Source organism: Passer domesticus, chromosome 1 (assembly GCF_036417665.1).
Source record: "Passer domesticus isolate bPasDom1 chromosome 1, bPasDom1.hap1, whole genome shotgun sequence".
Taxonomy (NCBI): Eukaryota; Metazoa; Chordata; class Aves; order Passeriformes; family Passeridae; genus Passer; species Passer domesticus.
The window spans coordinates 118,797,959-118,824,076 of record NC_087474.1 but is presented as its reverse complement, the minus strand read 5'-3'; the positions used below and the strand labels follow the sequence as shown (position 1 = coordinate 118,824,076).

Below are 26,118 nucleotides of genomic sequence, written 5' to 3'. Positions count from 1 at the left end.
GACTTGTGATGTAAATGAAGCATGACCAAATACATAACTGTGACAAATTAGTATTAAACAGTCCTTGTGAAAAATGGTGGGAGTGAAATGTGTCCTTGCCTTTTTATCAGTTCATTTAGAAAAGTCTCTATAATATTTTATACTACTGAAGTTTCTGTGAGTCAGCACTGTACACCACCTTTTGTCTGATTCATGGTGTTCCTCTTCCAAAACTGCCTGGTGTCTGTTGCAACCAAAAGAGTGTTTTTTTGGTTAATCCCCATTAAGAAGGTTGCCTTGGTGTTGTGGAATTGTGGAAGGAATTTAACTTAGTTTATAATGTTTGCTTATGCACCATATTATTTTCATTAAAGTTGTATTTTAACATAGGAAAATAAAGCACATGCACTATTGAAGCCAAAGGTTAAGGAGAACAGAATGGTAATTCAAAATTGGTCTTGAACCTGCCACTCTCTGGTCTGCAGTACTGCCTCCTGCGTGTGACCATGTTCAAATGGATTGGATTGCTAAGGGTATAAGGTGGTGTTTTCAAGGTCTGCGCTGATGGTATCCAGCCCAACAAGATTAAAACAACCTTCTTCATCCAGGATTTTGGTAGACAATCTTTAAGAGTGGGTGTTATGACAGCCTGCATTTGCACAGCAAGAAGTTTCAGTCTCACTCATCCCACTCAGCTCATTCACTTCCAATCTCCTCCTTTTAGAAGGAACAGTTACCCATCTTGCTGCTCTCAGAGATGCTCTGTCGACAAGCAGCCCACTCAAAATGTTCATTTAACCTGAGTGCCTGCTACCTCAGAGATTGCAGGCATCAGTGTCTGTCTGCATGTGGGCCCTCCCCCATCTCTATTCCTTAGAGGAGAATGAATGAAGTGGTCCCAACAAGTGCCTTGTTATTTTGATGTGATGGATCAGACTCATTATTATCAAGAGTGGTTTTGGTTTGTAGGGTCCCCTCATGCAGTCAGACTGTCTCAATATAGCCAAAGGTGTTGTAAGGCTAATTGCCTTTCCCTTGTTTTTGACTGGTTCCTAAGCAGGATATCTGCCTTTTAAGTGGAGCTGAAATTCCGTGTGGCTGTATGATTGCAGGACTGTGTCACAGTACTGCTGTTAGAGCTGAAGCCCAGCCCTGTGCATTACTGACTAGTAAAATATGTTTCAGGTAGCTGAAATCTCAGCTGTATAAACAGCTAAAGCATGCTCCAAATCTTAATTGCATTCTCACCTGAGAGATAATTTGAGAGAGGGTCAGGATATATTCAGAGATCTGTCTTTAAGTAGAATGGCTTGCTAACTCATTCCTGTCTTACCTGCAATATGAGGAATATGAGGAATTCTGGGTGATTTAGAGTATGAAACTGATAGTTAATAGATCCTTTAGAACATCTGGAGATTTTTCTCTCAAAGAGACAAGTGGGAGTATATATTTGTACCTTGGTTAGCGATTCACAGTACTTCAACAACACTTATATCATAATTCAGATCTTAAATATGTGCTCTCAGAAAACAAGTGTTTGATGAACTTGTTATTCCAGAAAGATTTGGTGCACGCTTCAACTTGCTTTCCTTAAGAAAGCACTCTTACTGAGAACGGTGTTGAGCATTTGGCATATCTGGTAGTCGTTTTACCCCAAAAGAGCTGAAGACTGTATGTTAACTTGTAACCAAAGAATCTCTAATTCTAGCTATATATGTTGTTTGCCCATTCATAAATCTAGACATTGTAGGAGAAAGTAGGAGAACATTCCTATAAATTAAGACCTAGTTTCCTGCTCTAAATGAGTGTCCTTAAAATACCAGCTGCCACTGATATCACCTTGCAGAATCTAAGATGTACAGGGAAATTGGGTTGGGGCAGAGATTTAGGCCATGATAATAGAATGTCTGTGGCAGAGAATTGAAGTGAACGATGCAATAGTTCCAAGCATCAAAACTCAAAGCATCTGTTTGCTTGGGCTTTCTTTGGCATTGTCTTTTCTTCCCGCATTTCCAAATTTCCTTCAAAAGCAGAGAGAAAAGCTAGCACAGTGATGACTGAAATGAGCTTGGAAAGTTCACAGCAGGAATCTGGAATTCTCATGTGTTCAAAAATAAAGCTGGTGTCACTTTGTATCTTGCTGGTCTCAGTGGGATCTGGAAGGAGGAACTGGAAGCTGTAATGTAATGTGATAAGACATTAACTGAAGTAAAAAAATTGCTGTAGATTTTGTTTTGAGAATTAGAATCATAGAACTGTAGAACAGGATTCCACTGGACCAGGTTTCCCAGGGCACCATCCAGTGTGCCCTTAATCACTCCCAGGGCATCTACAACTTCTTGTGGCAAATTTTTCTAGTACCTCAGTAAAGCATTTCTTCCTAATATCTAACTTATACCTACTTTTCTTCTGTTTAAAGCCACTACCCCTTGTTCTATCAATTATGTCTGACGTGGAGAATATTTGGACTAAAGGTGTCCAAAGGGTGTTGCTCAGACGAGCACAGGATCAGTGTGGAACAGTTTGCAAGGTGGAAGAAGGAGGTTTTGGCACCAAGAGGTTTAAGAAATATTGGTCCATGAGTGAGAAGTCTGTGCCTAAGCATAGAGAGTGTCCTATGCTTCAGCAAGAATGTGGCTGCTGCCTGATCCAAAGATACTTTCCCTCTGCTCTTAGAGTGTTTTGCTTGTTAGAGGGGTGGTGCTCTTTAATCCCTGGAAGAGGATCTCTGCATAGGTGTTTTAAGATGTGAATACATATTTTGCAGATAGACTCCCTTTTCAGGCTTAAGTACCAAAACGAGTTGTAGATTTACTTCCAGTCTTCCAGCGTTCTAGAATAAGGGCTTGACAGCTGCACAGTTCCCAAAGACATGTCCTGCCCTGAGCAAGCAGCATTTGATGGCTGATTTTCTGTCATTGCTGACACTTCTGGATAAAAGCAGCTCCTGGCTGGTGATGAAGATGTGAGCTCATCCCACAGCTTCTTTTATGACTGCCCCAATACCCAGTGCAAGGCATGGGGCCTCTTTGCATGCCCCCGCCCCCCGCCCCATTCTCATCTCCCAGTGCCTGTGGCAGGCTTCTCTTGAGATCCTTCCATAAAATTCCTGCAGAGATGGTTCAGACAAGACACAGGTTTTGAAAAATGTGGTGCCCTTGCCTCAATGGAGTTTAATGCTGCACACATGAGCCAGCTGTGGGAAGGGAGGCTGGAGTGAGCCCAGAGAGGAAAGCTGTGGTTTGCTGAGCCTCCTGTGTATGGGTGGGCAGCTCTGCGGTGGGTTCATGGCTGCTGCCCCACGTGTGCCAGGCTGGGGTGGACCTTTCCTCTGGGGTGGACTTCATCTCTACGGAGCTCCCAACAAGGAGTAGGGACCAGTGGCCATAGCAGGACAAAGCCCTTTCTTCCCTGAGCTCTTGCCAAGCCACTATGCCTCTGCCTCTACTGAATGGAGGGGAAAAATACTTGGTAAGAGAAGAGGTTTTTGGTATTAGCAGTTCATTGTTGCTGAGGTGTTGTGACAGATGAAGGTGAGAAAACTGCGAGCAAACTGCTGGTCCCGATGCCGTCTCTGCTTCAGGTGCAGCCCCACTCAGCCTCTGCACCAGGCGCTGTCAGGAGATGAGATCTCACCTCCTGCCCTTGGCAGAGGCAGTCACCACTGGGGAAGGAACGTGGTCTGAGGGACAGGTCTCCATGGATCTGTTCTTGCCCCTTGACATCCATGTGATGACCATGAGTGCTTGCAGTCCCTGCAGGCCCAGGAGTGGTCAGAAGGTGTTTGGGCTGTGGTTGCCTGTATCCAAGGATGAACATCACTCTCCTCTCCTGGGCAAGATCCTCTTGCCTTTTTCCCCAGACTCAGTCATTCCTGGTGTGTTTTGTGTTTATGATACCTTCTGAGAAACTCTTGCTTTAAAGTAGCCTTATTCTTAGGAAAAATAGACAGCTGCCCAGGGAGGAGGAATGTACTAAACCTTGTAATCTGGTTACCTTGGTAACATCTGTAAGAAACTATTGCTAAACCACTTTCTATTTTTTTTTCATCTCCTTTATGGAAATACATATTTCTGTTTACTTGACAAAAGTGCAGTTTATACCATACCCATTTTGGCCATTCTCCTGGCCATTATCTTGACAAACAAATTCCCATCTCTAACAAGCAAGGTTAAATTACTGTAAGAACTGATATTTGACTTTATAGTAGAAACTGAGATTTGCCGTCAAGTAACTAAGCTTTTGCAAAGAAAAGCAAAAATCTTATAAAACTTTCTACTGTTTCAGAGTATTGATCACATTTACTCAACATAGGAGTTATTTTGAGTGGTCATGTTTTAGAACAAACATAAGATTATTTTTTCTTCTGCATTGTAACATTCTCACACATTTGTAAAGTTAGTTGTCAACCATATGTCATACAGGGCAACAAAAAAAGAAATTAAGGCATTATTGCTAGGCAAAACTAACAGCTGTGCTTGAGAATTGGCTGTTCCTGGATCTAGCTCTTAGCACAGCTCCCATCGCTCCCATTCTGTGTCCTGGTGGTGGTTCCTCTGCACTGCATGAGCCGGGACACGAGTGCCAGCCCGCAGAAGTTCCCGAGGGATCAGACTTGTGTGCTGCTGGCTAGGCAGTGCCCCCACCTTTTAAGTGGTTCTTTGTATCCTCTGGTTACTCACTTGTTTCTGTCTTTGCTGCCGACAGCAGGGAGTTTTCTGAGCCCTTCAAAGGGAAGAGCATCCCGCTCTCAGTGACCCATTCAGTAACTGATTTAATTAATTTGAAACAAACTGTCACTTTTTAAACTGTTAATCAAGAAGCCAATTATCTGTTAACAGTCCTAAACACAACAGTAATCAAAGTGTTTCTCTGTTAAAAAGTACCTAGGTTTCTTTCTGTTACTCAGAGCTTTTAAAATAAGTTGGAAATGTGTCTTCTTAAAAAAAACATAAAGACCCTATATTAGAATTACATTATCTATTTTGGAATAGTAAAACTGCTTATTTATTTCTGTGAGTATGTTAGAATTTTAGCCTTTTTTATGTGTTATGGCCTTGAAGACAAAAGTCCCAGCGCATGATATAAGGTTTATTAGGGATAAATCCTGCTGTTTTTATTCACTTAGATTGCTGAAATCCCCAAGTAGCATTGCTCTGTTACAAGTTTGTTTGGTGTACACCTTTAAAAGTCTTATTCTAGGGATGTTATGTTTTTTTATTGTATATACATTGGTATTCCCAAGAGATAATGTAAAAGTGATACATACCAAAGCATAGTTGATTGTTTTTTATTGTAGCCATTAGTTATACAGCTGTTTTAGAAAAACAAAAAATGGTCCTCAAATACAATTTTTAAAATTATGACTCTTAATTTGTATTGTTAGAAAATTCGATTTTTTTACAGGTTTACAATACAAAGCAATTTTTAAAAAATATGTTCGTACTGCATGTCCAGTCCTGCATATATTTATGGCATAAAAATGTTTTTTGAGTGCAGCAAGTAAGAGAATGATGTATGATAGCTTGTCTCTGGCTTTCTAAGTATTCAATTGAATTACATCACTACCCATTTATCCACTATTTTCTTCTCTTTTAAAAATCTTATCTGAGAGCAGTGAATAGTTGTTTTTTTCTGTAATAATGATGGTGAGTCAATAATTTGATTAATCATGTAGTTAAAGTATGAGTATTTCTGAGATCTGTTAAAGTATGTGTCCTGATGGTTTTTTTTAAATTCCTCATGTGTATAAACGTGTTTGCTTCTTTTCCATGGAAGTTGTTTAGACGGGCCCAAAAAAGGTGGTATATTAAGGTGCTGATATATTAAGGTTCATCTCATTCCGTATCTCCAGTTTCAATCTGAATGCATTCCTGACTACTGACCCCTCAGTTTTGTTTCCAGCTTCATAGTCTGCAACAAATGAATGCTTGTAGAGCCCTGGGCAGGTGTTTCCACCGCTAGCAAAACCCTGTAAATTGCCAACACAGAGGTGCTTTAGAGAACAAGAAGAGGGCAAAGTGAGTGCCAAATTCTACTGCTGTTTAATCCTTTGAAAAATAAAATGTTTTACTAGATAGCCTCTTGGCCAAACGATTGTTTAGTAATAAAGAAGAACTGAATGGTAGGACAGCTGGCAAATTCCAGTACTGACAAGGACAGGATACACAAATCCATAAGTACATGAAGACACATATTAAAATCATACAATCCAGCTGTAAAATCTTAAGGGTAGCAATGACACATTCAGAGTTTTTGGATGGAGCTTTCAGGTGTATAATTTCCTCCACTATTTATTGATATTTTTAGGTATATTATAATACAAAATGAATGAAAGAAATGAATGGGCACCTGAACAAAATAAAGTCTGGAATCAGCTCTTCTAGTGTAATCTCTGCTGCCAGCAGTGAACACATCAGATGTATTTACACTGTATCTCTGCAAAAAGATATTTATGGATATGACACATGCTGTTCTGCACACTTAAAACTTGAGATTCAGATTTTCTCTCAGTACCACGTGCACCTCTGTTGATTTCAGAAATATGTGATAGTGCACTAATGAGTATGGTATAAGAATCTAAATAGATCCATAGCCATATGGACAGACAGATTGATCAAGGCAGACTTTATCACTTTGTCCCTAAAAATCCTTTGTGATTATCCTTTATGTACACAGTGGTACTAAAGTGTCAGCTCAGACAATGCCCCTTCACTTAATAATGTTTTATGGATTTTACTTAACGTTTTTACTTCAAAACATGGAGGAGTGTGTTTGCTCTTTTTACAGAAATTTACTGGTGCTAGTAATAAAAAACAGCTTTCATTCTGTTTTGAAAAAAAACATTGTGAATATATAAATTGTTTTTGAACTGGACAGAGATGATTATATGGCATGTGACTGAAAATGTGTCTTTTTCAATAGATGATTCAGCCGCAGAGAGTTTTAATGGCAATGAGACCGTGGGACACAGTTCCAATGCTTCAGGGGGAACACACTGCAGGGAGATGGCAGAAACCAACAGTAATGGCAAAACAAATCTGGAGCAGGATGAGCAGCCTCTGAACCTGAGTGACAGTCCCCTCTCTGCTCAGCTGACTTCAGAATACAGACTAGATGATCACAGCAGTAATGGAAAGAACAAATACAAGACTCTCCTAATTTCTGATCTCAAGATGGAACGGGAGGCAAGAGAAAATGGAAGCAAGGTAAGATGCTTCCACATGGTTCAGATATGAAGCAGGTAGTTCAGAAAAGAAAAAGATTTGTGAGGCCAAACCAGAGGTTATTCTCAGCTAAGCACTTAATGTGATGTGTCTAATGTTTGTCAGATCATTACTTAAATGCCATATGTAGATTTGTATGCTCTGTTACACGTATATGATGCATACGTACATTAAGTGTATGTGGATGTACACGAGTGAATATATATGCATAGGCAAATATATTGTGCTGACACACAGGCAAAAATGGTGTAGTTCTCCATCAGACATGAATTTTATCAATGCATTTATTAAGAACTGCCTACATTACCAATTAGGAAAAAAAATGTAAATAATGTGATACATATATATATATATATATATGTATGTATGTATGTATGTATGTATAAATATGGAGAGATATATGTATGTATATTTACAGATGACCATCTCATCACTTCTATTATGTATCTGTAGAATTTGCATGGTTTAAACCCAACTGGCAACTAAGTACCTCACAGCCACTCTCTAACTCCCCTCTCCCCTCTCTGCCTTGGTGGAGTCAGGAGGAGAATAGAAGAAAGGTAAAACCTATATGTTGAGAGAAGAATAGTTTAATAATTGAAATAAATTATATTAATATTATTACTACTACTACTTATAATTGTAATGAAAAAGAATAGAACAAAAAGCAAAGGAGGAATAAAATCCAAGAAACACCAGTGATGCACAATACAGTTGCTCGCGCAGTCAGTGCCTGAGCAGTGATGGACAGTTTCTGGCCAGCTCCCCCCAGTTTATATACTGGGCAATTCTCTCTGTGGTGCAGAATATCCCTTTGGCCAGTTCGGGTCAGCTGTCCTTGGCTTGCTCCCTTCCAGCCATTTGTGCACCTGCTCACCAGCAGAGCCTGGGAAATTGAAAAACCATTTACTTGGGGTAAGTGCTGCTCAGCATCAACTAAAACATCAGTATGATATCAATATTATTCTCATACTTAATCCAATACACAGCACTATACCAGCTAGTAGGAATAAAATGAACTCTTTCTCACCAAAACCTGGACAAGAATTAATCCATATGAATGTTAAGTGCGTATGGCCAAGAGAATTCCTACCAGTGAATTATCAATATCTGAAAGGACCTGATTTGGTTTCTTCATGATTGTGTTATGCAGGCGCCTAGCCTGAATTAAAACGGACAGGTTTGCTTTAAGAAGCTGTAATCCCCTGAGGGCTTTTCGCTGTTTCTATTATGTGGGTAAGGAGAAGCAAGGGTGTTATTTTGTAGATAAAGACAGATTTTACAGATTAAGTTAGCTAGCTTTCTAGGATGGTGTTTTTCATGAGGCCCTACAGTAGGGAGGGTGAAGAAATGGCACATGTCATAGAATGTACCCATTGATCTTACTGGTCACAAGTTCCTTTTTTTTTTTTTTTTTTTTTAATTAGTATCTGATGACCAGCGGGTTTACCACTTTTACAGCAGCAATAATAGGATGTGAGTCCTGGATCCAAAGACTATGAATGCTACTCACTGGCTTTCAGTAGCCTGACAACATAGATATACCTTGAATGGAGACATGTTTTTACAGGGCTTTGAAACAGGAGTGTTAAAATCCTTAAGCATACTTAGAAAGGGATAATACATGAGAGATATCTAGAGAACAACATTTAATCATACTAAGGTTTTCTCTCCTATCTTCATTGCCTGTGGAGTAAAAGTAAAACCTTGTAATGATTTTATAACTTAAGCGTCCGAATTTTAGTGGGTAGAACAAAGGAAGACTAAATGGGAGCTTTATAGTCTTTCTATAGACATTAAGCAAATCCTGTATCCCAACACTTCTCCATGAGTAACTGTTTATCTGTATGGAATACTTTTTTTTCTCACAAACTTGCATTTATAGGAAATGGTCTGATTTGCTGTAGTCTCTGTGTGTGAACCCCAGTGCTGGATTTACTCAGTGTTTTGAGTTGCATAGTGGTCTCAAATTGGCTGATATGAACGGTATCTTTTGCTTCGGGGCAGATTGTTCTAATGAACCTTTTATAGGCTCATCACCCAAATATTGACAGACACACAGGCTCTTTTGCCTGAGGTAGATTGTTGCTTGTGCCATCACTCTTGCAAATACACAAATAAGCTTGGCAAAGATGGGGAGGAGTCTTAATGTAACAGTCATTTATAGCTAAGACAAGAACATAGCCTAATGTTCACTTTCCAATTTGAATCAGTTCCAACTCAGATGCAAGAAAAATGTATCAAAAACTGTTAAAAATCTGTAATGAATTTAGATGACAATCAAAGCCATCTCATTCTTTACAAATTTTAAGAGGCCAGAATCATCCCCCACATCAATAAATTCTTTCACACTCACTGTCATCCTGCCCACTCTATATTGCCAACAATATGCAGATTTATCTCCTCTTTTTGTCCTAGTGAAACTCATGTTGATGTGTAGAGTTCATTTAAGTATATGATTAATTAGATATGCAGTAAGGATTATTAAATATAGAGTAAAGACTTCAGGAAGAACACAATCTTGGGAGAAACAAAATTTGTTAGAGATTTGTAAGATGAGATACTGGAGAAAATATCTAGTTTCTACATATATTTGAATTATTGGGCTAGTACTGGAGGAAGAAATACATTATGCTTCCTCAAACTTCCTCAATGTCCCATTTAACCTGCACAAGATGTTAGTCTCGTGGGATAGTCAAGACTGTGAAACTCAGAGGCAAAGGAATAGAGCTAGGAGGATCTCTTGGCTGATATGTTCTGATAGATAATCGTATATTGGCTGAAGAATTTTGATCAGAAGAAGCTGTTGAGATAAAAATGATAGTTTTTCCATCGTATTTTCTTTGAAAACATGAGAGCTAAAACGTAAGTCTTTCTTGAAAATGGTTATTTCTTTGTGGAAGTTAAATTTTCAGAATATTCATCTTGTCCATATCTATTTGAAGCAATTATATGCTTATGCTACAGGGAAAGTTTGCTAAAATAGTGGTATCATTCTGCAAAAAATCTTAAATGTCAAAACAGGGATCCTTAAGATTTTCCTAGAATCAGGCCTATGGATAGAGAGGACATAATTAGTGAGAAATGCAGGGTTTGTGTTTTTTAATAATAAACTAAGTTTTCTTGACTGAAAAACAAGTTAACCCTGTGAACAACTGCAGTATATTATTTAAAGAATGCTCAGTTCAGTTACTTCAGAATATGACTTTTAAAACTGGTGTTAGGAGCACTCTTTAAACATGTATGACATTTCAGTGGACAGTGTTACTTTGAATCCTCAGTTCAGGCAGTGAACATGTGTGGTAATCTCTTCTTTTTATGAAAAGAACCTGAGTGCTGTGGAGGGAGTTCCAAATTGTAACAACCCTAAAATCTGATCCAAAATGTTTTACTATTCACTGAAAATTTGTTGTGCAAGGACAAAATGGGTTTTCATAGTGTTTAATGCATATATGTACACGTGTATATATATACACTTTATAATATGTACTTTTATTGAGCTTATATTAGGAAATGGACCCTCCAGTAAGACCTAGTTGTTCACAGCAGCAGAATTTTCTACATCCATTTAGGGCTAAACTGAAGTTTGTGAAATTTTGCATAGCTGCAAGAATACATATAAGTTTAACTTAACTGGTCTGAGTCTTTGTACTAGAAAATACTTAGAAAGTATTCATCAGCAAATGCTCTGGTTGTATGAATTCAAATAGCTACATGCATACATACATTATTTCAGATCATTACTTATGTGTGAGCCTGCTGGGTTTTTGTATGACTGTTGTGAAGTCTCTGTAGCACTGAGGTTTTTTTTTGCTGATTCTTTTGTTGTTGCTACTTCCTTTACCATCTATTTTATTTTGAAAAGTTATTATATAGCTTTATCTCTTCTTCATGATTTATTTCATTAAATCCAGCAAGCGTACTCCTTTTAAATGATTTTGTCTCCTTTGCATCTGGATAACAATGCTATTTTAATATATTATGGGAAAACAGGCTTTTGAGCTCACCAGTCATACTTACATTGTGCCATTATTTTACCTGGATTAATAAATGGTTTGTTATGTCTGCATTGCAAGGGGCACTCCTAATATGCAAAAACTTTTTTGTGGGATTTTCCAGATAGAAATATATGCTACTGATCATAAATGCCTAGGAGAGGCATTAAAATGAGGTAACAAGGACAACACACATGCCCATTTTGTCAAGATGCCTACTAATTGCAAACAATTGGTTTTCTTTATTTCTACCAGGTGAAATTTCTGGTAGAAAGTTGGACACCTCGAGTCCCTCTGGATGTATGATAGCCTAAGTTAATATGCATTATGGCATTGTGTTTAGCTCAAGTTTGTAATTGGCTTCTTGAAAAATTGCCCAAGATAAGAAATACTTCCTTTAAGTCTGGAAAGTAAAGGATAGTTTTAAAGGAGAGAACAGTAAATAATGATTGCTGCATACCATGACCTTTAATTATAATACTGCATTCTAATGTGCATGTCATTATAGCTACAGTTGTTCACCATGAGGCAGAGTTTTCATGTAGCCTCTAAAACGAAAATCTGTCTGTCTCTCCTTTAATGCTGGGCTTTTGAAGTGTTTCTCAGCCTTTTTTCTACAGCTTGATGTAAAGAACAGTGTTATTGTCATGGGCCATTGCCAGGGGCTGTTTGCTTCTAGCAATTGCAACTTCAAACACTTACACATTACTGTTGTAATGGATGTATCCACACTATGGCAGGTTAGCCTGGCACGTCTGCTTTTGACACAGGCCCTGCACCAAGAAATATATAAAGGCTGTAACCTTGTATGGCATCTGAAAGCCAGAGCATGTATGAGGTCCTGGGTGAAGTTTGAAGCTCCTGCACAAAACCCCAGTTAAAGTTTAGTCATCTTCAGTGGTTAGTCCAGCTGTGGAATCTTGTAGCATCTGTTTTGATGGAGCTCATCATTACTGAGGGAAACCAGGCACAACTGTCCAAGCAGCCTGACCTGTGTATGCAATTATACTGATGAGCCTGTTGTCATCTGTGGTGAATCCATCTGGTTTCCAAAAGTGCACATGAATTTAGCCACAGATAGACACCATCTACAAAAAGTAAGGTAGAGTCTGGATGTATTTCTTCCTCACTCTCTTTCCTTCTAAAAGATGTGATTGCATCTTAGCAAAAGGTGGAAGGTCATTCCTTAAATCCAGTGAACTTCATCATATCTGACATTGTGTTTCTGAGGCAAATGGAGTCACTGCCTGTCTAGTTCCCTGTGCTGCTGTCTGCAGGCTTCCTTGGGGAAATGGCCATGGTCAGAAAATAAGACAGCATGTGGCTTCTTTTAAAGCAAGTGGAATCCTTAGGAATTGCAGTGCACTTTTAATTGGGACTGATAGAGGCCTATCAAGAAACTTATGAAATAATTTATTTTAAAAAGTTGTTAATAAAATGTTGAACAGGTGTGCAGCTACTTGAAGCAGGAATTAAAATGAAGACTTTGGGAATTTGCATGTTATAAAGAATAGTGTTGTGTACTGTTGGATATGCTGTTTTGAGGTTTTTTTTCCTTTCTTTTTTTATTTAAGAATTAATTTTTTTTCTTTCATCATCATTGGTTATTTATATTCAAGTGGAATAGACAGGTTTCAGCTAAATGGGAGCATTGTGCTGTGTCCTTATATGAGATGGTTACCTCAGCTCTAAGCAGAAGGGAAGGTGGAAAGGGCAAGATAGAAGTGTCTCCTCCTCTTTTGAGAATACCACTAAACTCTGCGTGTTGGCTTTTTCAGTACAAAGAAAATACCCTTTTACCCATCTAGTTTATTTTGCTAAATGCCCAAGTTAAGAGAATTAATCTGGATTGAGAGTTTAGCCTGTCAGGAAGAATTTTTTGATTCCAACTCTTCTCTCCTCAGAACTTTTCACTGTCTCCCTTGCTTGAAGTTGTATCTCACTACCTAGGTATGGCATAAGAAGAAATTAGACTTTTTTGGTTTTGTGTGTTCTAACTGGTATATTTTATTCCATTTCTGTGGTCAGATAGAAAGTGTTCAAGCAATGCCATATGTTACTGACTACTGTTTTGTTTATGGAAGTATCTTAAGAGTCTGCAGTCCAGGGGTTTGACAGCCTTATTTCATGTCTTTATTGTGAGGACTAGGAAGAGACTTAGCATGAAATACTGTTTGCTACTGTCATAAATAACTTATGAAGAGTGAAGCAAAGTCTGGTGAAAGGTTTAGAACATGTTACTACAAGTAGTAGCATACTAGATTTTGAGCAAACAACGACAGGAGTGGGGCAGAAGGCAAAGCCAGCATTACAAATACTTTGGAGCAATGAGATACCAGCACAGAATGGGTCTGCAGCTCCACTAGGGTCCAGTCTGCTTTCATCACTCCAGTCGTGGTACTGAGGGGAGGATGGTGACGTGTTCCAGCTTTGCCTTAAAAAGCTTTGCCATCCAGTTTACCCAATGGGTTCCATCATTTCCATAAATCTGTGGAAATAGCTTGTATTGAGATTTAAAAGTAAAGATGTTAAAAGAAGTGAACTGAAGGCAGAATCCATCCCTGCCACCATCATGTGTAGATGATACAAGGCTACATCTTTAGTCTTGCATCTCATGTCTTTGGTGTGTGAAGGCAGGCTCAAGTGCTCCGTTGAAGTATGTATCTTCCTTCTCTGCTATGCTCAAGTTTGTGCAAAGGTAACTGGCATGTCAGTGCTTTTTCTTCTTGGGAGATAGATAAACTACAATAGAAGATAAGCCTGTTCTCTTCTCCTATGTATGGAGAACTTCAATGAAAGGTGAACAAAAAGTGTATACAAGCAGTTTTGTGACTTCCTAATTTTTTTCTGCCCACGCACCTACAAATTAGACTGTTTTTTTCTCTTTCCCAATGAATTTCTGCTTCATGCACAGGGGTTTTAGAAGTTGCTCTCAAAAAGTCTGAGTCCTTTATGTTTTACTCTACCATTTTATTTGACACCTTGGTTTTACTCTTCCCTACTTTTAGAAAACAAGCAAACTGAGAAAATAACAGTTTTCTGACTCTAAAAGTCAATTTATTTGTTCTTTGGATAAACCATGTTTGTTCTATGAAGAAAAAAAAAGTTCTTTTATTGCTGCTCTTTTGTAGGAAAGTTGTTGGAGGTCACTGAGAAGCTCTTTAGTACCAAAAAAATTTTTATGTTAGTTTAGTGGTTTAATGAACACTGTTCAAGTGTAACAACTATGGTTTTATAGAGCACTGTTTTTTCCAGACTTGAATCTTCTGATTTTGGGGGTTACCCATAATAAATGGCTTAATACGTCATTGTTTTGAAGAGCATGTTTTTCATGCCAATGCAGCTGCATGAAAAAAAATCAGTGTCATGTTTGTCAGAAAATATGAATTCTGTAATGTTCTCTAACAGTCACATTCGTCAAAGTCCTTTGTCTATGATACCATCAGTTCTGTGTCTAATTCTTCCCATTGGAAGTACATTTAGTAACATGTTTTCATGTTCACTCAAAGCTCTTGAAAGTGAAATTGAATTCCTTCAGGGCATTCATTACAATGATGTAACTCCAGGTCAGTTAAATGGAAGCTGATGATGCTACTCCAGATTTACATACCTGTAATGGAGAACACGATCTGGCTCCATATGTGTATGAAATCCCAGCTAATGTAAAGCTGGCATGGAAGAGAATAAGTTTTGATGCGACCTCTTAGAAATTTTCTCAGAGGTTTTTTCTGAAGGAGGAAGAGCACATGGGTCAAGTACCAGGAAGTGGTGCTCTTGATTCCAGATTGAATGCATGTTACTCACAGATCCAGCTGTCTATCCTCATACACTTTTACCTTTGGAGTCTTTCATCACTCTTATCAAACAAGAAGTACTTGTACGTGGAGGAGATGCAGGACTTTCTCCAACTTGCTTTTAGAGGCTGCACATCGGTTCAGACAAGAAAGAAAGCTATCAAGTGCCTCTGCAATCAAAGAGGTAAGGTCTGAAATTACTTCCTTCCCTGTCTACAGCGAAGAATGTTTTATAACTTATCAGTCTGGGAGCACATGTCTGTACCTTTCAGGCAAATTCTTGTTCATTCAACCTAGATTTGTTCCTGATAGACACCTTCAAGGCTGGACCTTGTTAATCCCTAGCTCTTATATTTGTGGGGTTTTTTTGTTGTAGTTTGTTGGTGTTTTTTTCCCCATTAGGAAGGAAATTGAATTTGTGTTGAAGTTTTACCACATTAAATGATTTCTGCTCTTTTTTCTTCTTCTGTTATCACATATGCAGCTTCTCTGCCACCTAGAAAAAGACTGAGAGCAACTCTTGCTCTTGGAAGATTAAACACATTTAAAAACACTATTTGATGGTAAATTGAGCAAGATATAATGGGGCAGCAATAATTGCTACCTATTGTGATTGTGTTTAGTCGCAATATTATTTACACTTAATGAACTGTCATTTTTTAATTTTTCAGATGCTGAGGTTGGAGAGCTGATCCTCAAAACTGTAATGAATGGCTTCCTATTTGGCTACTTTCTACACATTCAACTCCTTCAAAACTATATTGTTATTCAAGAACTTGATAATCATGAATGTTACTCCTAATTTTTTCTTGCCGGTATTGAATTCTTTTCTACATGCCAAGACACGTCCTGTGGAAAGAGAGGAAAGAAGACAAAGGCTTTTCATCTTTAATGACATTTATAACAATATATTGATGAGATTTAAAAATAAATATAATTTTTATTAGTTGTCTTACAGATATCTCATTTGCTAATCTTTTTTTCCTGTTGAATGAATGCCAGTAGTCAAACATCTTGCTGAATGCTTGATACACTTTCAAGCTGTGCTTTTGTGAGCTCTCCACAGCAATTGCTGGAAATAATTAATTACATTAGAACCCCGAATGCTTTTTTTTGGACACTTATTCAAGCAGCTGGATTTGTTGGGTGATGAGAGAAGTGAATAGATCAATTTTTTAGTAGAGGAAAGAGGGAAAGAAAAGTAGAATTCAACTTTAAAACTATTCAACTATTTTGTTCTCTTTCATCTTTCCTTTTGTTGCTTGCCTTTTGCTGGTTCAGCTTTTCTCGTCATTCTCCTCCATCTTTTTCTGACCCATGGAAGACCTATCTTAAATTTTGGTTTCTATGAACAAAATAATAGATAAAGATAACAGTATTACTTACCTGAATATAGGATTGTGAGGAATTAACTTTAATTAATAAGTCTAGTCTTCTGTAAAGGGGAACCTAGATGATAGACATTTGTTCCAAGAGGATATGCAAGACTTCAATTCACAATGTCCACAGAGTTCTGATTAATAAATTTCAGCCTTATAGAAAACAACAGTGGTGCAGCTGCAATATGCCACCGAAAACAGTGAGGAACTGGAATCATGGTTGATGTCCTAGATCCCTACAACAACAAGGGATTTGCTAGATGGATTTCCCAGATGGTCTCTAGCAGCATCTTATTCCCTGCAGAATGGGGAGTGAAAAAGAACAACTGCCAATAATCCCTATCAGTCTGCTTGAGATTTTGTCTGCCATATGTTTCATCAAAACATCCTGCTTTGTATTTCATCTCTAACAGTGACTGATTTTGAATACTTGAAAGAAGCAATTAAAAAAACAGCATCTACATCAGTTATTGAGGCAGGGAGGGGATAGTGGTGTAGGTAGGCATTGAAAGCTGTGAAATGTTTGCTATGTTTATTAAACACAGTCAAGAGACAGCAATCAAAAAATTTTGCAAAATGCGTGGTAAGGAGTAAGACATTGATGGTTACAAATATTACAGAATGGAATTCTTGCACAATGAGTAAAAGATCCTGGAAAGTGGTATTTGAGAGCTGTGTAAACATTCAACATTTGTGTTTCACTGGGATATGATGAAAGGATATAAAAATATACAGCCAAAGGTAGGAATCTGTAACTCATGTGAGTTTCCATTTCACCCGTGTAAGTGTGGCATACCATGAAACATTTTAATACTGGATGAATTCCATATGCATCTCTAGGGTTTCCTCTAAGCTGCTGCTTCTTGGAGCTCACAGTGTTTCTTTGAAATACTGCAGCTGTTGCCTGGATCTTGGCGTGGTACAACTGAATATTTCCCAGAGAGATGCTTCTCATCAGCTGCTTTGGTCAGAGTGCCATTCTCAGTGTTCTTTCACACCTATTCAGCTTGTGTTCTCCAACTCTTCTCATCATGAATATGCTGTGAGCTACCCCCAGATCTGATGCACACACACACTATATATATATATATATATATATATATATATATATATATATGCACATATTTTTTCCCTTTGTCTGATGAGAACAGTCATATCCAGTGGCCGCAAACCAACGTATGGAATCATACATATGAACCAGGAGCATACAAAGAGCTCATGTTGTTAAGGCACCTGCAATACAAACATAAACTTTGTGTACAGGTGCTCTAGCAGACAAGAGTGTGATTGTTTTTCATGGGTGTTTTAATTAATATTGGGATGCAATCTTGTATCTTGCTTCTGACTCCATTTTATATTTTGGTAGAGGTCATGGAGTAATGTGTTTCCTCCTCTTGTGTTTCCCATGGCATTTGAGAATTGTCTGACTCCACTAGGAAGATCACTTTCAGAGCTATTCAGAATTTCTTCCCTGTGCCTTCTACCATTGAGCTCCCGGGCTGCACCCTCTCAGAATTAATGAAAGAAAAACAGGGAAAGGTGAGTTGATTTCCTTAGGGGTTACCATGAATGGCTCCAATACGGCCTGTCCTCAGTCCACAACGTTAGAGTGTGAGCTGTGTTTTGGCTCTCAAAAGGACACATGGATATTCTTTGGGCCCTTTTACCCAATCAGTGATACATGTTTTGTGCACCCCCTCTGAACGAATTTATCCTTGATTTACTTTATACAATTAGTCATATGCTCTTAAAAAATCTTTTGCAGATGGAGCCCCGTGGGACTGGACCTATTTCAAAAGCTGTATTAAATGACTAAAATAAAGGTTTAGAAAATTCCTGTTTCTCTCAGTGTGTTGCTTAGCAAGAATAGCTGTATTTAGTGGAAAAGAAGTTAGATGAGTCTGTGGCTCGTGTGCTATCTCACACCCTCTTGGCTCAGCTGGGAGATGGACACAATGAAGGAATGACATACAGGCAGGTTTTGGAATGTGCTGCTTGTGTCAGTTGTTCCTTAAAGATAACAGTCTCACAAGGTTGATGCTTCTCTGTGCTTCATTACAAGCTTTATAAAATCCACCTCTATACATTCAACTAAGTGTCCACCCTGCCTTCAGAAAACACATAATATACAAGTTTATGTAATACTGGAACAAGATGTTGGAATTCCTAATGGATGTCAATGAGTGACAAAACACTGAGGAGCTGAAAAATTTGCTGCATAAAGATGGAATTACCTTGTTAGAGATAAAGCAGCCATGACTTCATCACAGATCTCAGTGGTTATTGCCAATTAATGGGTTGTTGTCTCTGGAAGGCAAATTTATAAAAGACTCAGCAAATTAAAGTTATTTTTATGGGTTAGGTTGGAATTGAGATACAATATTTTTACAATGATTGTAACAAACCATTCATATGAAACTAGTCAATCATTACACAAAAATGTCTATGTAAGGCAGGTGTTCTTTTTATAAATATATGTACTAATGAATCTGAAAGTATATGAGGCATAATTTGTCATTTAGGAAAATGGTGACAACTATTCGCTTCAGTTCAAGAGCTGAGTGGTCATGTTCTATGGTTCTGTGAATTGGAAGGAGTGTCTTGAATGCTTAAAGAGCCAAAAAGGCTTTTAGCATCTCACATTGCCAGTTGCCTGGCCTAAGCTTTTGAGAAACCTGGCCTAAATATCTGTATTTCATAATCTTCAGTACTTAGCCCTGCATACTTCTGGTTTGAGATACAAACTCCAGGACAATACTTACTTTTACTGCACTCACTATGCCAATTCAAGATCATTCTATTTAGTAAAAGAGGTAAGTAGTTTTTAAGGCTATATCTAAGCTCTGCGGAGATAAATATTTATCTTCTTTTTATTTTTTTTTAATAGGAAATTGACAGGGATTATGCTGGTTTGCTTTTGGGCTTTTTCTCCATTCCTATGTTTAGATTTTGATTTTACATTATTTTTCCATATTTAATGCTTACTTTATAACAATGTTTACAGTACCTGGAACTTATATGTAAGGATATTTATGTGAAATAGCAAACTGAAAAAATAGACTGTGTAAGTTTACTGTTGGCTGTGAGATAATAGAACCTTCCTCTCCATGTAGTGTAGGCAGTGGCAGTTGTGGCAGCATCTTCAAAACTTTTGCTCCACTTTTTACTATTTTTTTCCTAGTTGAAATTTTTTCCTTGAAATGTATAGGATAGTACTGTGTCCATTTTTCATTTGTCATTTAACATCTGTAATTTATATAGCTAATACAAATTTTAGGTTATTCTGTTTCTAATAAGATAATTCTGCATAAAAACTTTATACAACATGAATAAGTTGTTTATACCTTCATCAATATTTTAATTGCCAGAGATTCCTATATCTTAATTCTTTGGGTTTACGTAGCACATTTGGGATTCTGAAAACAACAATAAAAATAAATCAGCTTAACATTACATTGGTCTTGTGAGGCAAACATGTCCACTGATTGGTAAATACAGGCATGGCATAATTCCTTTCCCAAAGCAAATCAATTAATTTCTCCAGAAAAGCAGGAGAAGCCATTTGTTTCTGGTGTGTTATAGCTGAACATTAATCACAGTACGAATCCTTATTTCCAGACATTCCTGTTCAGTTAAGGTAAAGATACAGAGTCAACTTCAACTGAGTAGCCATTGGAAAGTTTCCTCTGGTTTTATTAGCATGGCTAAAATTCAAACCAGTGTTTTTAAATGTTTGTTTTAACTTGGGCTTTGCTGGAACCATGAGGATGCTGGAACCATGATGGTCTTGATAAATCTTTCCAGGCCTCATCATAAAAACAAGTTTATGTAGGCTCAAGAGAGCCTATGGACTACATTATTAGTATTTGTGTGATTAAATCTTAACTGATCTAAAGCTGAATGCTTTACTTAGATTCAGTTATACAGCTTACTTGTATAGTGCATTTACATATTGAACTGAGTATGTAGCCCAAAGTGAGAGAACTGCAGGAGGAAGAGGCTGTAGAAGTGTTAGAATATTCTAATTGTCTGTAGCTATTTAGCAGTTGGTTTGGTTTTTTTTTCTTTTTAATTAAGAAAAAAGAGTCAAAATAAAAATAATAGTTAAAAACCCTGAAGCATGGGAGTTCAAATCTGGGTTTTCAATTTATTTTATGAAATATGAGTATGTCTGTGTATCTGTGTACCTGTATGAAGCAAATTGTTTCAATTCCTCCTTAAATGTTGCTTCTTCAACAACCACACAATCTTCATTTCACAATGCTCTGTTTCATAAAGCATGTTTGACTGTGTGCTCTCCTGGTTGCTAAGTCCTTCAGCTGCAGGTCAGAGGCAGGGTGTGCAATAGCCTCCTTCTTCCTTCCTTCTTCTTTGAAAGGGCTTTGTCACCAGGACAGAGCATCTTCACTGCCATGCAGCCATTTTAGGCCTTCACTTCCTCTGCCTGTTCCTCTCAATTGGCACAAATGACTTAATGTTATTACCCCCTGTCTCCTGTGGTGTTGTGAACTGCAGTTTAATCACCCTTACATGTTAATCCAAATCAACTATATCGTGCTTTACTATGTAATTATTTATTGAGAGAATTGAGCTTGCAAAGTAGATCTACTCTGTATGGTGATCTTCTCTTTATACAGGATTATCCCAACAGATGATCTCATGACTTTCAATACCTCTTCTTACACTTCTGCCAGAGTGGAAGTTTCACTTGTTACCTCTGCTGCAATATATGAAGACAACAGCTAATAGAGGAGTCAGAAAAGCTGCCCATTCAAAATTCAGTTCATGGTCTGAGTTTTATGTTACTACCACCTTAGTTCAGTGACCTTTTCTTGTAATTGCTCATTTCAGGAAAAAAAAAAAAAAAAACAACAAAAAAAACCCACACACACAAAAAAAACCACAAAAAACCACAAAAAAACCAAAAAAACCCCAAAAAAAACCACCACCAAAAAAACCCCAAAGCACTCAGAAAGACAATTTATTGACTAAAACAAATGGTGAGATTGGCAAGAATAGAAGATATTTCCTATCTGATCTTGTAAGCATGCATTACAGGTCACTGCTTTGCCTTTGATAAAGTATCAAAGGGAGGAAAAATTCTGAAACTGAGGAAAAAACGTTATGCAGACTTGATGTAGCAAATGTCAGGGCAGGGCTGCTGGCAACAGCAGGTCCCAGTGACCAGCAGAAAAGCAGGAGGGGGTGTGCAGGTCACAGCTCAGTGCATGAAGAGCAGGGAGCAAGGCAGGAGCAGCCTGGGACATTCTTGTCCCCCACTTGCTCATGGTATAGCTCAGCTTCAGTGGGGCTCCTGGGAAGGGGCTCAGATGTGGGGGTCCCCGGACAAGTGGCCAGGAAAAAAAAAAGTGCAATAGTGCAAGGTCCTGATGAGGGTGTGGAGTAATGACAGAAAGTGTAAAAGCTTTTTAAGTGGCGTTGGTACAAAATGAAATGTTAACCTCAGAGCCCATTCCTCTCTCACATGGGAGAACTTGTATTTACTGTGCAAGGGCAAATTTCCATGGGCTGTGCTCAGGCCACAGCTGGCTATCTTATAAAGTAGAGATGTTTTCTTTTGACTTTGGTGGAAAGGCAGATACAGGCAAGCAAAAGGATAGCATTTAATTTCCAAAATTAATAGGCCTCACTAATCCTACCCTAAAGCCTTTCATCCTACCAGGAAAAAAAAAAACCAAAAAAACAGACAACATCTTACCTTGAATTAGTTAATTGAGGGCAGTGCAGTTTTCAGTGATCGGATCAAGTGAAGGACCAACATTTTTCATGTGCAAAGTTAATGTGTAAATAGTGTTTCCAAGTAGCTCCAATTATTTAAAGCTTGTGAAACATGATCTCTGAAAAACATAAAGCAGAAAGCTTAAATTTGGGTCCTATGATGGGGTTGTGTATCTTCCCCCTGATTTTTGAAAGGCTGAATGGTAAATAGTAGAATTTTTTAATTTCAGTTTATAAACCTGGGGGTTTGCAGTTTTAATAACAGCTGGGATCATCCTAAAATTCGTGGGGAACTTTGATTAAGCATGTAGTGCAGAATTTATTAGCAATTAAAAACTACTGGATGGTCCATTTGTCATCCATGTCTTAGAACAGGGCCTTGGAAGGCAGTGCATTAAAAGAAATATCTCTATGCACAGAGATATATATATCTCTGATATAAGAACATTCTGTTCTTATATTGTTAACCTATTAGTCTCATAGGTTTATTTAATAGAAGCAGCTACTTGGAAAGTTGAATCTTTTAAAGAACATCACCTTTTCAAAAGTTTTTTGTGAAATTGATTTTATGCTTTTGCATAAATTTATATTTTTTGCCTTCAGTCAAGCTGTGAGGTTAAATTATGTTAAATAAATAAAAAAATTATCTCCCAGATTTATTCAGTGCTTTGAACTTCTTAATAATGCCAGTTGAACACATATCCAGAAAATTAATAGTGTATTATAGCACATAATGCTTTGGAAGTGGCTAATAAATATGGGATCGTTCTCTGTATGGATACCTCCCACACACCCCTTTGAAATTCATTCTACCTAGAGCCATAATTTGCCAGGTATTTGTTAGATCTTTTCAAAATATGGCTTTCCATAAAAAATATATTTAGATGAAAAGTGTTATTTAGAGATATATAACAGACTGTTCCTGCACTACTTGCATCCCAGGTAAAAAATGTTGTTTAAAATCTTGTCTGCCAGGAAAGTTTTATACAAAAAAAGTGCTGTTATGCTATCCATATGGTGCATTTTATTCTATCAATGTGAGAAGGTGTTTGTTGCTATTTGTTGTCTTGTTTTGGTTTTTTTTTTCCCAAAGGGGGTGCTTTATGCTCTGTCAGTTTTTCTGTCCCTGAATAACCTTTGAATCTAATTTCACAAGGTAGTTATCTTGACAATGTTGAGTTGCTATGAACTGTGAAAATCTGTATTTGGCTCAATCAGAAAGACTTAGGTTGCTCTCATAAGGGAATTGGACTTTTGAGAGGCAGATACTGCTTGGGCAATGAATGATCTCCCTGCCCTCAACAACCCACAAAATCCTGCCTTCTAAGAGTGAGTGACATGTGGAGTGAAATGAAGAATGTACGCTGGTGAGATTTGGGGATTTAGGACATACACCTTTAGGACGTCAGGTTTCTTCAGTTCTACTTTTTGAACATAAACTGGTTTAAATATAATATAATGGATATCTCTGTGTAGGAATCAGTGAGTAGATATTAAAACTACTCCTTTACAGGACTTGTAGAGGTAAGCTGTGACTGCCAGCACAAGTCATGTCTCTGTATTTTGTTTGTTTCTTATGGCACTGTTGAAAGTATATACTACATAGAAAAAATCAGTGTCTTGAAGCCATATCATCACATTCATCTAAAAACACTACAAGTGGAGCTGCAAAATTTCTTGACAAAGCCAAAGAGATTGCGTTTGCCAGAGAAAATCAGTTTCTAAATGCTTCCACTGTTTGTGTGTTACTTTTTAATCATGGAAAACAAAGCTATTAGCATCCTATGCCACACGTGAACGCATCTTTGTGTTCCAATAGAGCCCTACTACAGGTACACACTAGGAAAGAGGAACTTTACCTAAGTTATCCTTGCCTTTCTGTTTTTAAAATTAATTCCTCCTAAGGCATTAATAAAACCTGGTCAGGTTTTCTGATCCGTGACGTGGCCACACAACAGAGGAGAACCAATGCCAGTTCCAGTGACAGTGATGGCGGATGTTCACAGAAAACTCTTCTGTCCCTCAAATTCTGTGCCTCTGGTGTTTAAGTTTAGTAAAATGCAACAGGTGAGAGCTACATTGTGTATTCCAGAAGGATCCCAGCCTGTACATCACAGCACTGCATGCCTTGAGCTCAGGTAGGGCTCTGTGAAAGAGGAGACTCATGAGCACACAGCATAGGCAATTGCACCATGTTGCGGGGGGGGTCACTTTCTAAAAATAGATATATAGATTAGCTCCTTTAATTTTAAAAAATGTGTTCTATTTTGGTTTCTTCTTTGTTCCTTAAATTTCACCTATGGAAGCTAAAGATACAATAGTAGTCACACAAAATAAGAAAGGAAATAGAAAGGGACAACAACTATAAATCTTTAGTCCAGCTCAGATTCGGATTTAAAGTTTTCAGCTAGCTGTCTTCATGTGATAAGCTGACTTATCATAAGATCAAATCCCTTTTGCCTGAATCTAGTGGCAGTATGTGGAAGATTAAATAATTTGGGTTGAAGAATGATATAAAGCAGTTTTTATAGCTGTTCAGTTCTTCATAGTCAGATATTGAGTTATGATATCAAGATGAGAAAATGCACTGTATGCTCTGATTTATTTAATTTTTCTGGCATAATTCTAGCTAGTTTTCCACACAGAATTCTTCCTCTACAAGAAGGTGGATTGAATGTGGTCTTTTGTGAAGGTGGAGTTTTGCCAAATGGGATTTTATACTCAGCTTTATACTCTGATAGGGGAATTCTCCTTTGCAGGGTGGTGATTTAGTTAGCTAAAGTGAATGCATGTAACTAAGTGGTCGCAGTATTCACAACTCGAATTATCTTTCCTAATAGAAGGTTATTGTAAATGAGTTTGAGCCTTTACAGACCAAGTCTATCAGATCATCTTGGAAATTTCGGTGCTGCTTGATGGCTGTATGGTTCCCTCTAACTGAGCTCCAAGTACCAAGTGACAGAACCATTTGCAGTAAACAAAGTTTATTCCACTATAAGAAATCACAGAGACTACTGGGGCATGGAATCAAGTTGGTAAGTGTAATTTCCTTTCTAAGCAGCAGCCGTTCTGGGAGCTTACAGTATGCCATGCTATCCTGGAGGAACCTGGCTGATTCTCTTCTCACAAGCCTGAGAGTTTAACAGGCAGCATATAAAATCTCAGGTCTCATTTATAGCCAGACCAACCAAAATAACTCACTTTTGTATCAAATATATACTAATGTTTGCACAAGCTTGGGCAGGAAAATCATGGCTTACAAGGACAGTTCCTGATTTCTTCAGGATGGTACTACGAAAGCTACCAACCAATAGAGATATTTAATGATATTTGTAGGGACTTAGGGGGCTACTGTGACCTGTCTGACTCTTCTGGGGAAGAGCACTTGCTGTTCAACACAACTGTGTTTTTTTGCTAGAATTGGCTGCCTGAGTAGTTTGAGCAGCAATTGTTGAGCAGCCTCCTCTGGAAGTCAGGTTTAATGCTTTTCATAACATTGTCCTCCATCCCTCACCCCCAAAATGTCAGACCATGTCTTTAACAGAATCACAGTCAGCATAGATTTAGAATGGAAAGATTCTATTGTTGTTTCTGTTTCTTCCTGGTCTTTTTGTATCAGTCCTAAGGACACACTGAACTGGACTAAACAGAATTAATAGGCAGAAACTGCCTTTATAAGGAATTCTCCTACAACATTCTCATGATTGCTGTCCTGTGATAACCTCAAGCAATGTCTCTGGCTTACTCTTATGATAAATGTTTTATTTATCCTTCCCTAAACAGGGAGGGTCAAATTAGAAGCATTTCTTACAAGATTAACTTGATTTACGAGATGCATTTCTTTAAGATTTATTTGTGGTAGATAAGTAGGGAACTAATCAGTAATCTATTCCATCAGCTTCAGCTACAGACATCTCAGCTGCTCCTTTCTTACTCAGACTATTGCAGACTAGGAACAGGCCTCCCCCCTGGTTCAGGAGCCCTGTCTTCATGTGTCCCTTCCTGA

The 26,118-nt window shown here is 37.9% G+C and overlaps 1 protein-coding gene across 8 annotated transcripts in view; it reads left to right on the top strand.

Annotated features, from left to right (window-relative positions):
• Positions 1-26,118, top strand: part of NOL4 (nucleolar protein 4) — a 189,405-nt gene that overhangs the window by 103,529 nt on the left and 59,758 nt on the right. For all 8 annotated transcript variants that reach the window (XM_064385243.1, XM_064385248.1, XM_064385237.1 and 5 more), the window contains one exon: positions 6,904-7,187. In XM_064385243.1, the coding sequence (XP_064241313.1) occupies positions 6,904-7,187 (284 nt within the window). The remainder of the gene's footprint in view (positions 1-6,903; positions 7,188-26,118) is intronic.